The following is a 13621-nucleotide window of genomic DNA, read 5'->3' on the forward strand; positions in this document are numbered from 1 at the left end:
AACCATGTTACACTAATAATCAAAGGAATTCTAGATAAATGCACATGGAAATAACAATTGACATTACTCAGAGTCAGCAGCATTTAAGTATATAATATGAAATGCAGGTGCCAATATGGATATTGATGGAGGCATATCAACTCAGAAATCCTTTGGCAACATTTCTTATGATTGTATAGTCTTTGACCAACCAATGTCAGGATACTTAGGTACATAGTCAAACAAAGCTGTCCAAAAGTATTTAAAGTACTATTGTTTATGACCGGTAAGACCAGAAACAATGTAAATTCCTGTCAAACCCACCATAAAGTACTTCATAGAATTAAAAAAATAGATTAATCAGATCAGATGTGTTGGCCCAGAAGTTAAGAGCACTGGCTGTCTTTTCCAAAGTACTAGGATTCAATTTCCAGAACCTATATGGCATATAACAAGTGGTTATAACTCTAGTCCCAGCAGATCTGAGACCCCTTCTCTGGTTTCTGAAGGCACAATCCATGAATGTAGTGCACAGACATGAATTAAATAAATTTACATGTGGCGAAATGATGGTTCTTTTCCAAATACAAAATGAGCTAATAAAATGAACTGATGCAGTCATTTGCAGTGACTGCAGCACAAGGAAATACAGATGCAAAATAGTGCTTCTCCCTGGGGGAAAGGCTGGAAGACAATCAGGAAGGGATTCTGCCTGGCATTGTCTTAGGTTCCTTCTTTTTACTTTTAAACATGTCAAATACAATGCACTACACTTTAATGATCAGAGTTCCTTGTAAAAAAACTTTCCTGTCTGTCCTAAACTCAGAATATTAGACCTTTCAAACTGGAAATCTATAAATTTGGCCTGACTAATGCCGAGTGGCCCTGTTACTGATGTTCTAGGCCAGGGCAAGGTCAAATGAATTATAGTTACCCCCTCCACAGTCTTCTATACTTCTACAATGTAAGTGATATTTACCCATCAGTTTTCCATATGTAGTACCTTAGTGTTAATTACCACATAAGATGTTGGGGACCCAAAAGCAGATAAGACATTTCCACTGGCTTCAAGGCCAATGATTCACTTTACAGATGTGTTAAAAAAAACTTTTCAATTTGAACAAATTCAAACCTATTGCCTTAATTTTGTGGTTACCCGATCCTCTATGACTGCTGTTCAGAATGTCCAGATAAGCAATTCCTTTCTAGAGAAATCTCTGCTTTCACACGAGTGTTTTATGTGTGAATGTATATCTCTCTTTTTTTTTCTTTTTTCTTTTTTTTTTTTTCCGGAGCTGGGGACCGAACCCAGGGCCTTCCACTTGCTAGGCAAGCGCTCTACCACTGAGCTAAATCCCCAACCCTGTGAATGTATATCTCATACCTGACGTCCATGCAGGCCAGAAAAGGACATTACGTCCCTTGAAATTGGAGTTACAGATGACTGTAAGCCAGCATGTGGATGCTGGGACATGGAACCTAGGTCCATGAAAGAGTAGCCAGTGCTCTCAGCTGCTGGGACATCCCTTTGAACTCTAAGCTAGCATTTGTGCCACTGTATGTTGAGCAGATAAAGATGTGGTTTGGAGCAAGTTGAACCTTCAGAGCAGCAAAGATCTGTATGTAGCCTAAAGGCATTCTTTCTACTTCAATTTGGAACTCTGCAATTGTTTTGTGAGAAAGATTGATTATGAACAACCTACTCCATGTTATTTAAGGAATAATACATACATGCTTGACTTCCAAAGCATGCATGACAAGGATTCATTTCATAAGTCATGGTAAAATGTTCAGTTCGTCACTATTTTTAGAGCAGCAGTTCTCAACCTGTGTGTCTCGACCTCCTTGAAGGAATATTGAAAGACCCTTTCACAGGGGCCACATATCAGATATTTATATTACAATTCATAACAGTAGCAAAATGTCTGTGTCACTTTGGTGATGTTCACATTGTTAAGGCAAGATGACTAGGGCTGACTTCTGTATGTCTTTTTACTTCAGAAACTCGAAGTACTGAGAGATTCTTGGGGAAATTCTGTGGCTGAAGTGCTAGCACATCTGAGTCACCTTGGAAATAAAAGTTGTGACTGTGCATGTAAGTATTGAGCCTTTCACTGCTCTGAAGGACGACAAGTTTGTCAAGTCCTTGCATGTTTCTAAAGATAAGAAATAGTGCCAGGAGCCATGCTTTGACTGTTCTTTCTGGTTCTCTCTTGAAGGTAGTCAGGGGTGGGATAGGAGGATGCATCATCTGGGGTGAGATATATAGGGTTAGTAATAAAACATTTACCTGTCTAAGTCACTTTGTAGTGGTAGCTGACTTGCTTGTCTGAGATCCTCTGAGGCCAGAAACTGCAGTCTCTGGTGTTTAGCACCTCATAGTAAAACAGCAGGAGTTAAGTAAAATAGCCTTTGTTCTGTCTCTGCAGGAACTACCTGGCTTTAACTCCCAGCCTGCCAGTTGAAGTCACAGGAAAAAAGAGAGACACTTTAAAAGATGATTTAGCTTTTATTTCAATTTCTCTCTAAAAAGTTTCCTATGAAAGTTCTCTAAGAAAAGGGGTTTTCTCTCTGTTCTCAGCAGTTATACATCTTTCAGAATACATGATCGCATGGTGAAAAGTTCATCACACGTTTATACATAAAGTCAAATCACAAATTGAAAAGAAGTTTACAACAAAATAGTAAGAATCTACTCAGAACAAAGAAAAATCCATAGGGATCTTTGCTGTTCAGTTCCTGACAACAGGTAGATTAACAAGCAGAAGATTGCCAATGCATTCTGTGCCACACCCCCATACATACTAAGACCAGGCTGGATGAGAGAGCAACTAAACTCCAATTAAACATCACAGACCCATTTTTTTTCTTTTTTCTTTTTTCCAGAGCTGGGGACCGAACCCAGGGCCTTGTGCTTGCTAGGCAAGCGCTCTACCACTGAACTAAATCCCCAACCCCCACAGACCCATTTTTGTGTGGCTGGAAAGAAGCACAAGGTTAGGATAGAACTGACAGAACACACAGACAATATTCTACGTGAACACCCCTCATTCAACTGCCTTTCTAGAACACCCCCCAACCCCACCTCTGCCAAATACAAAATGTAAGGGTAAGGGTATCAGAGGCCAGAGGATAAAACAGACCCAAGGGTTTGGATTTCATATTTCAAAAACAGCTTTTCAAGACCCCAGATATACAGCAGGCAGAGTAGGAAAGGCCTGCCTGGATGCTGGACCACACTTCTATGAGCTAGCCAGTGGCACCAGGGTAGCAAAGCACATATATTCCATGGTGGGAAATATACCCGCATCCCCTTCCCATTGAGACTGGCATTACCCAGTTGGTGCATACTCTGTGGGGATTGGTGGGATGGGCTGTGTGAGCTCATATGAGCTCATGTGGAATCTATCTACCTAGTTCAGGTTTTGGCTGCCCAGCTAGCTCTGTTACTGGACTAAATCTATAAGGGGGCTCACCAGAGGGAAAAAGCCTCAGAGCCCTTGCTTCCTGGCCTTGATCAGGAGATAGAGCTGCAGGGGGCACCACAGCTTTCTGATGCCCTTCTTGGGAGACCCCTGAGCGCTCTGCAGTACTGAAGTCTATTCTCCGGAGAGAGAGGGATTGGCCTGCATTCAGGATAATGTCACCTGGGGACAGCCAAAGGCAGGGGGAAACTGGACACTGACTCATAAACCTCAGACTCAGAGCACTGGGAAGGGGTCCCCTGCGCTGGGAGAGCGGAGAGCGGGGTGTGTGTTGGGGATGTGCAGCAGCAGGTGACGTCACCCAAGGCCCCAGGTTGCCCAAGGCCTAGGCAACAGACTTGTCGTGTGATCCTCATGCGCCAATGGACCAGCTGTCTCCCAGGCGACGCGAAGGGTCTGTGCTCCAGCGCCACAGCACCCCCGCCCCAAGTCCGCACTGCAGAGAGCTGTGGCGAGCGGCGCCGGCGCATTGGACGACGTGCTGGGACCAGAGGGCCAGAAAGAGCAAAGGAGCTGGCGAGAGACCCTGGAAAAGAATGATGTTCGACCCCGCCTCCTCTCTGAGCAGTCTGGGAACCTCGCTGCGGGACTGAATGAAGAAGCAGCTTGCCTTAGGAAGAGGTACCAGATCCCAGGAGGAAGCGGCTGGCCCAGGCAGCCCCCTCTGCTCAATCGGGTGGGATTGCTGCAGCCTTTGGGATGGGGAGGGGGCTGCAGCGGGCCCAATCCGGTGAGCCTGCTGCAGCCTTTAGGGTGAGCAAGAGGCTGCAGTATGCAGGATTGGGGAGCTATAGAACTGTCTTTGCTAGAAGCAGGTGGAAGGTGGGTGGGGTAAGAGCCGCGGGGTGGGGGTGGGGCGGGGGGTGCATTAATCTCCTTTCATTCTATTTACAGACTCTAGAGACCCGGAGGGGCTACAGGTCTCCTGGAATTTGCCCCAGATTTATATGCATCCTGCTTACCCCCCACATTAGAATCTCTTGAAGTTGGGGCCATGCCGTTGAACCTGTTGCAGGACTGGTGTAGGGGGGAGCATCTGAACATCCAGAGGTCTATGCTGATCCTGGGGATTCCGGAAGACTGTACTGAGGATGAGTTCGAGGAGACTCTGCACGAAGCTCTCAAGCATCTGGGAAGATACAGGATCATCGGCAGGATGTTTAGGAGGGAGGAAAATGCCCAGGCTTTTCTGGTGGAACTCGCACGTGATTTTGACTATGCTTTAGTGCCCAGGGAAATAGAAGGAAAGGGTGGGCCCTGGGAAGTGGTTGTGAAACCCCCTAATTCAGATGATGAATTTCTTAATAGACTGAATCACTTCTTAGAAGAGGAGAGGCGCACAGTGTCAGACATGAACAGGGTCCTTGGGACACACTCTAATTATTCACCTACCAAAACGGCTATATCAGCAGATTTCTGGGCCTGGGCTCAGACTCTAGGTGCAGTGATGCAGCCTCTGTTAGAACAAATGTTGTACCGAGAACTAAGGGTCTTTTCTGGCAACACCATATCAATCCCAGGGTTATTGGCCTTTGATTCCTGGCTTGAGCACACCACTGAGATGTTACAGATGTGGCAGGTACCTGAGGTGGAAAAGAGGCGGAGGCTGATGGAATGCTTGAGAGGCCCTGCTCTACAAGTAGTCAATGTGCTCCGTGCCAATAATGCTGCCATTACAGTGAAGGAGTGTCTGGAGGCCCTGAGGCAGGTATTTGGGTCTGTGGAAAACCGAAAAATTGCCCAGCTGAAATTTTGCAAGGCTTATCAGGAACCAGGAGAGAAAGTTTCTAGCTTTGTGGTGCGTTTGGAGACCCTGCTCCAAAAAGCCCTCGAGAAAAATGCAATATCTCGAAAGAATGTGAATCAGACCCGACTGAAACGAATCTTAGGTGGGGCCATCCTTTCTGCAAAACTTCGAGAAAAACTTAAGATGCTGAAGCAGCGTAGAAGGCCACCTGGTTTCCTGGCCCTAGTGAAGCTTTTCCGTGAGGAAGAGGAAGAGTGGGAGGCCACTAGGGGTCCAGAGAGGAGTTGCTCTGAGGGGTTCGAGTTAGGCCCAAGTTCTGCTAACATAGGCGGCAGGGAGAGGGCACTGTTTGTTCCAGACTTTGGCAGTGTTCTTGAGGCAAGGCCTTACCAGGGTTCCCGCCGCCGCCGGAGGAGGAGAGGCCAGCACCGAAGAGGAGGTGTGCCCAGGGATGGTTCTCAAGGCACAAGAAAGCAGAATTATGACACATTCTGCTATAGTTGTGGGGAAGATGGCCATATCAGAGTAAACTGTTTTAACCCTTCCAATCGGACCTTGGTAAAGCAGAAGAGACAGGCTGCAATGGAGAAGGGAAACAGGAGCTGGGCTTGGGAGAAGAGCCATCCCAAGCCCAAGACCAAGTAGGCTCCAGGGAACAGGATAACCTTTGTTCCCATAAGCCAAGGAGAAAAAAGAGATATTTGAAGGAGGGAAAAGAACAGGTCAGAGAAATCACAGGGGACCTTAGAAAGACACAGGGGCAATGTAACCAAGCAGAAGTCAAGTCCCCTAAGCCAGTACCAGCTGGAGAAAACCCTAACAAGAAAAAGTACATTGCATTCAACTCAATAATGACCAGACACAAGTCCTCTAAGATGAACCAGAGAAGGAAACCTCAAGGAACTGATACAGATGTGTGGGGCCACAAGAACTCAGATGGGAACATCCGCAAAGCAAAGGCAGAAGACAGTAAGGCCTTGAATCAAAGAAATCTAGCAACCTCAAGTCCATTTGGGCCGTACAGGAGCCCGCCACGGGGTTGTCTTGGGCAGAGGACACCAGTGCCTGGGAGCAAGTACAGCTAGGGAGGGAGGGAGTACCCAGGAGAGAAGGCCGCAGGATCCAGCCTGTCTTCAGGATCATCTACACTGCTCTAGGGGAGCCCCATGAGGGCAGCACCCTTGAGTCCTTCCGTGAGTGAACTCCCCCCACCCCCGTGAAACCCCCAATCTCCAGACCCACCAAAGGATGGGGGGATGGGGGTTAGGCAGTGCCAACGCAGGGCAGTTTCCCTCTTGGCACCTGACAGGACACCAGTGCCTGAGAAGAGCCCCAGGCTGGGGCACATGGCACCATAGGGTTAATGCCCTCAGCTGGCCTGAGAGCCTGGGAGTGTGCAGGGCAGATTTTGTGCGAACAAACAGGAGATGGAAGAACATCAGGAGGAGGACTCTGTGTGTGTCGGGGTTGGGCTTGGGGGGGGGGGCGTAGTTTGTTCTTCTCCCTTTTGTCCAGGGCTGCTGGAGAATTCCAGAGAGCAAGCAGGGAGAGCCAGTGAATTCAACTCTGCCAAGGCTGGCCCCAAACCCTGCCGAGCTGAGGGGTGGTCTGGCGGCATTACCAGAGCGCCATCCTCCATCTGCCATCCATACCAAACGCGTGGACGTTCCAGAAGAGGCCATCTCGAGGGTTCTGCCTACTGCCTGGCTCTCCCAATACGGACGCCCCTTCCCCTTCCCATTACTGTCCAGAGGCTGTACCCCCTGCTCTGGAACCCCGCCTTCTTACCTGCTAAGCTCATAGTGACCCAGTTGCCCAGTGAGTCCCTTCCCCCACTGTGTGCTTACCCACCATTGGCTGCTCCTGTACAAAGCCGTGAGTGAGGTGTGTGTGTTAAGGAGGGCAAGTAGAGGCCCTTACTACCTACCTGGTCAGCCACCTCTACATCCTGGCCACTTCTTGTGAGCTTCTGCACCAACCTAGGCTATGTTAGCTGCTTTCCTACCCACCCGGTGTTGTGAATTCCTGCTCAACTTTCCTGGTATCCATCCAGGCCAGCCTTGTTCTCCTGCAGAGGGGTGTGTGTGTGTGTGTGTGTGTGTGTGTGTGTGTGTGTGTGTGTGTGTGTTCTAACCTGCTTGGGTAGAGGGTGTGTGTGTGTGTGTGTGTGTGTGTGTGTGTGTGTGTGTTCTAACCTGCTTGGTAGAGGGTGTGTGTGTGTGTGTGTGTGTGTGTGTGTGTGTGTGTGTGTTCTAACCTGCTTGGGTGCTCCCCAGAGTTCTCCCACCCAGTCCTGGCAGCCGGCAGGAACCATGGATGTTGCCAAGGGACTGGCTGATCTTATGATGTCCTGAACTGGGTATGGGTGGGGCCTGGGGACTGTACTGCTGTTCTGCACCTGTTGTTCCTTGTGACTATCATTTGTTGGGTTGGTGGGGTATCCCTTGCTGTGCCTTGCAGTGTCTTGTGACTATCTTGTGTAAGAATAGTGCAGGGCCACCCTACAGTGGTAATCCCTTGTGAGAGTCCCTAAGAGTGAGGAAATTGTCAGAGGTGCCTCTTGGGCCCTTAGGAAGGGAGAAATAGCAGAGGGATCCCAGTGTGGTGGGCAGACAATGCCCTTCTGAGAAGCTCCAGGAGGGTGGCCCAGAACCTGTTGCTTCTAGTGGCTGTGGAGAGTTCTGTGTTGCCACCCCTTTCTCTTCAATAGTTTCAGCAAAAGTTTCTGTTCAATAAACTTCATAAATGTTCCAGCTGTTTCTGTCTTTGTCTGATGCTTGGATGTGGTGGGGAAGAAGGATCAATACTAGCACATATGCCAGGCAGAGCCCATGAGTGCCTATGCAGTTCCCTGGGAGGAGGAGTCAGGTGAGCAGGTGGAGGGAGAGTGCTTGCCTTGTTTCTCAGGGAACGCAGAGAGGCTCCAGGAATAAGTAGGTTAGGCTTTGAAAGGAGGGCATTGGGCATCAGGCAGGACCTGAGGCCCCAGAATGCCTGGAAATACTCTGGGGGCATAGTGTATTTGACATGGAATATCAAATGTGTCAGTGTGTGTGAATATATGAATATGTAGGTGTGGATATGTCAGTTAGTGATTTGAGGGTCCAGTTCATCAGGTTTTTGGGTATTGGGTATATGTTACTGTGTGAAAGAATTGAGTTTGAGTTTGTATTGTGTGTCAGTGCATATTAGTCAATCTTTTCACACAAGAGCAAATGAGATGGGTGTGCATGGATCTACATTAATGAATATGTATATCTGAGTTTCAGTACACATTTTCTAGTGTTAGTTAAAATGTGTTTTGTTGTGTGAATGCATGTTTGAGAATATTAGTGTGCTTGCTAATGAATGTGTATTACTGTGTCAAATATGTGTCAGTGTGTGAATGTATATCAGTGAATTTATGTATTTTGGAGTATATTCATGAATGAATGTGAATGCATGGGTGTGAATGGGTGAGTATATACGTTTGTTGTATGTGTGAGAATGAATAACAACATATTTGTGCATTCATGTATAAGAATTCTGAAAATGCATGCAAATTTGTGTGAATGAATAATGATTGCTGAGATTTATTATTTCTTTAAGGAATTAAATAACAGTGTTGGAAAGAAAGCAGAGCAAGAGGCAATTGACTTTCAAAACAAAGAACAAAAAAGAAGCCAAGAGATCAAAAACCCAACAGAGCATGTGAATTAATGACAGTCGTCCAGACTAGGAAGCCTATTAGCTGGGCTTCATCACTTATGTTACAGTCCTGCAATATTCCTATTTTCAACCACTGTTTACAATTATTATTTCTTTGCTTAAATTCAGTGTGAGTATCTTTGCCAGGATCTCTTTGTGGTTATTTGTTTTCCTTTCTTCTAGTTAAACTACCAGGACTAGAATGGGTCTAGGGCACATTGTTAAGCACATAGTTGACTCTGTAAAGAAACACCACACAGATTTCCAACGTTATTGAGACAATTACACCCTGATTCCAAAAGTTCTCATTTCCTGGGTCCTCCAAAGATGTTTACTATGTCAGCTTTGCACTTTTAGCCAATCTGTTGTATGCTTTATTACAGTATCTTATTGTGGTATTTGACTTTTAAGATTTTTGAGAATGTAGTATTTGTGTGGGTGCTGGTGTTTGTGAATACAGATATATATGCATGTGGAAGCTGAGGACCCACATCAATTATCTTCCTCATTTTCTGTCCACCCATTTTTAAAATTTAAATAATTTATTTTACAGGTACAAGTCTTTTCAGTGCACAAATAATTGGGTACCATTATGCATGCTTGTGGAAGTCAGATAAAAGTGTCACATCTCCTGGGACTGGAGTTACAGATGTTTGTGAGTCACCCGATGTGGGTGCTGGAAACTAAACAAGGATTTGTAGAAAAGCAGCAAGTGTTCTTAACAACTGGCCATCTACCCAGGCCCATCACCATATTTCTGTAACAAAAGTTTTTTTCACACTGACCTGGAGCTCACTAACTTGGCTCAATGGCCAGGGAGTTCCAGGGATGTTTGCCTTTATCTCTCTGGTTCTGGGATTTTAGGCCTGTGCAGTAGTACCAGCCTTTTACCAGGGGAGCTGGGGATCCAAATTCAGGTCTTAATCATACCTCCTTATCATACCTCCCTCCTGTCTGCTTCCCTTGTCTATCCTAAATAGACATACTTTTACTTACAAACACACCCATGCACACACACGCACACACACACACACACACACACACACACACACACACACACATTTGTGCATGTGCATTATATAAATGACATACACACAATGTAGAATCCAAATATATGATATTTATTAGTTGGCTTATTTTACTTAATATGATGACCTATAGTATTACTCAATTGTTATTACTTTCACTCTTCTTTATCATTGAATAAAAATAAGTTGTGTAAATATACCACCTTTTCTTCATTCATTTACTCATTCATCTGTTGATAATCATGTAAGCTGATTCCCTATTTTGTCTGTTATGAATAAGATTACAATAAACAGGAATGTATAGTTACCTCTGAAGTATGACGACTTAAGCAGGGAGATGATGTAACTGTGATATCACATATATCTGCGAAATTAGCTTTTAAATATCTTACAAACATGATTTTAATAATTACTTTATTACACTGCCAAGAAAACTCCGAGGATAATTTTATTATCTAAATTTCTTTTTATTGATGTGTATGTGCATGCACCTGCTTATCAATATGTATAACCGGGAAAGGGAATAACACTCGAAATGTATATAAGAAATACTCAAGTTAATAAAAAAAAAATAATATGTATATCATTTGCATGCAGTGCCCTTGAATGTCAGAAGAGGGCACCAATTCCCTGGAATTGGAAATGCAAGTGATTAGGACCCATCTGCTGTGGGTGCTGGGGAGTGAAGCTGGTTCCTCCGAAAGATCAGCACATGCTCTTATTTTCCAAGAAACACTATTAATTCAAGTATTTCATATATTTTATTTTGAACATTTTGTATTTCTCCCATCACCTCTCAAATCTAAACCGAACTATCAAAACTAAATGACTTTCTGTCATGTTTTTAACCCATTCGGACATATTAGTGCTGCCTATATACAATCAGTGTGTAGCCAGCCACTCCCTAGAGCATATCAGGCCTATCATGGGCCAACCCATGAAGAAAGCGAACTCTCCTTCTCCCAACAGCTGTCAGCTCCTGAGTTAGGCACGGATCTTCATGCGCACCAGGCCTCTACAGGCTGTGATTTTGCCTAGCTTGAACTTAATGGAGTAGTGAGTGTATGCTGTCACAATTGTGAGTTGACTGATGCAACTTGCCTCTTAAGTTTAAGAAAGAGTTTCTTCCAGTCATCCACTATCGCTGGATCTTATAATCTTCCTACTCCTTTGCCTTGCCAGTGGTCAAAAATAATGGGTCCCATTGCAGAACATGCAGATTAGAGTCCTAGTACACAGGTTGCAGTTTACAACGATATAAGTCCCTTAGCTTGGGGATCTGGCAACTTCTTGTGGACTGGAGAGTCAACAGCAATGCAGGCGCTACACAGGCATACATGCAGACAACTACCCACACTAACAAAATAACATGGAATAAAAAATAAACAAGTGGGACTAGGCAAAGGCTTCTAAAAACCTACCCTAAAAGCACATTGAAACCCTGGTAAGATTTCCCATCTCAGGTCATATGAAGAGTGAGTAAAGCAAAAAGCATAATCAGCACAAACACCAGAGTTGACACTTCCTCACTGCCGACTCCAGTGATTTCATGTTTCCCGGGAAGCTTCACTTAGGGTTCTGCCCGAGAAGCTCCATGCCAGTGTTGCTGGGCACGTCCAACAGGCACAGGAGAGAGCTCAGTGAGAAGTGATAGTTCCCCTCTAACACAGATACTCTGCCTTTGTGCAAGCACCTCCACTCCTGCATCATTTCCCTGAAAACCTACTTCTGTGGAGGAGTAAAAGAGGACATCCCTGGTCTGCATCCTCCCCAAGGCCAAGTGCTGTAGCCCTTCTTCTTATGGTCCACGCTGTGCGGCAGGACAGATGTGCTGTCACTACATGGGGATGACTTTCAGCTGTGTCCCAACCAGACCAGCACCCTGGCAACTCACCCTCAAGACTGAGTAAATATGTTTCTGCCGTTTGTGAGCTGCGGAACTCACCAACTCACATGCCCGTCACCTACTGCCTGTGACGTCACCTGTGGATATGAATGTGACTGCTTTGTACAGCACACAGACGTGTCCCCCTCCCTGCCCAGCCCCTGGACGACGAAATGCTCAGCAAAGAGGTGAGAAGAAAAACATGGTCAAGGTCAACGTTGTCAGCTGGGATCAAACTTCGGGGGGCTCTGATGACAGGGGCATTATTTTCCAGTATATTTAGAGTCGCTATGAGCAGGAAAAGAGTTTCCAGGTGTACCACAATCCCCAGTGCACAGGGAAGCATAATTCCACCAGAAAGCAACCCAGGGGTCATGCCACTTCTTCTAAGAACAGGGGTTCTAGGGAGAGGCTGCCTGTCCTAGCTTAAGGGCCTCAGGAAGGATCTGGCCTGCTCTGAGCCATACAGATAGCTTAGAGGCCATTTGTGCTATTATGTATCTCCTGTCCGGGTTCTGGCAGCTTGGGGGAGCCTGTGCCTCTGCAGGTAGTGTAAGGGTCATTTAGACAATCAGGTATGTCCGGTCCTGGCTGTGGGAGATGTGGAGGCCCAACAGATAACTCAGAGCACCAGGCTCTTTTAGGACCTCCACTCTCTAGCTTACATGAAACAAGGACAGGTTTTTACATCTTTTCCATTGAAAAGACATCCCCGCTTGCTTAATATCCCCAATTTCCCTGGAGATCTGTGGGTGAACTACCTTGGTGCTGCCAGCAGAGTGGGACACTGTCATAGGAGTTGTGACATTGTTACAGGAATTGCGGTGTACCCGGGGAGACAGACACACATCTATACATTTAGATGCTGTACAGTGGAATAGTAAGGGTCACAGAATGTGTTCGGTATACATCATCAGTGTGGACACGGAAGAAGAAGGAAGGAGAAAAAGGAGAAGGAAGGAGGAGGAGGAGCACGGGGATGAAAGGGGGGGGAACGACAACAACAACAGCAGCAGCAGCAGCAGCAGCAGCAGCAGCAGCAGCAGCAAATATATCTGAGCTCAAACGTCTAAGAAAGGAACATGTAGCTAGGGAGACATGGGTCAGCTGGTAAAATGCTTGCTGAACAAGCATGAGTTCACATCCCCAGAAAGCCTTTTCAGACCTCAGAACAGGGGCTTTAGACCTGGGTCAGAGGTTAAGAGCACTTGCTGCTCTTGCAGAAGACCTGAGTTCAAATTCCTGAACCCATCAGGTGGCCCACAACAGCTCTACCTCTAGGGGTCTGTCACCCTCTGTGGCCATCTGAATGCATGAGTAGACAGACAGACAGACAGACAGACAGACAGACAGACAGACAGACACATATAGATCCACATAAATAAAATAACCAAAATAAAAGTTTAAAGAAAAATCTCAGCACAGCAGTGAGTGTGTGTCACAGCCGCATTACGGGGCAGAGACAGGTGGATCCCTGGAACCCAATGACCTAACACGGTAGCCCAGTGGCTGAGCTCCACCTTCACAAGGAGACCAAGATTCATAAAATAAACCAGACATCAGAAGTATCTCTGGCCACAACATGCAGAGGCTCATGTGTGCAACACACACAAAAAGGAATAGGTACACACAAACACACACACACACACACAGAGAGAGAGGGGGGGGGCATGTGTGTGTGTGTGTGTGTGTGTGTGTGTGAGAGAGAGAAAGAGAGAGAGGGGGGGGCATGTGTGTGTGTGTGTGTGAGAGAGAGAGAGAAAGAGAGAGAGAGAGAGAGAGAGAGAGAGAGAGAGAGAGAGAGAGAGAG

The 13621-nt window shown here is 46.1% G+C and overlaps 1 protein-coding gene across 1 annotated transcript; it reads left to right on the top strand.

Moving 5' to 3' along the window:
• The first annotated feature begins 3897 nt into the window (after positions 1 to 3897).
• On the top strand, positions 3898 to 7961 carry Pnma3 (PNMA family member 3). Its single transcript, NM_001106342.3, is given in 2 exon segments — positions 3898 to 4085; positions 4359 to 7961. A coding segment is annotated over 1 exon segment (1398 nt). The 5' UTR covers positions 3898 to 4085; positions 4359 to 4458; the 3' UTR covers positions 5857 to 7961.
• The last annotated feature ends 5660 nt before the right edge of the window (positions 7962 to 13621 follow it).

This window comes from Rattus norvegicus, chromosome X, assembly GCF_021556685.1.
Source record: "Rattus norvegicus strain SHRSP/BbbUtx chromosome X, alternate assembly SHRSP_T2T, whole genome shotgun sequence".
NCBI classification, from domain to species: domain Eukaryota; kingdom Metazoa; phylum Chordata; class Mammalia; order Rodentia; family Muridae; genus Rattus; species Rattus norvegicus.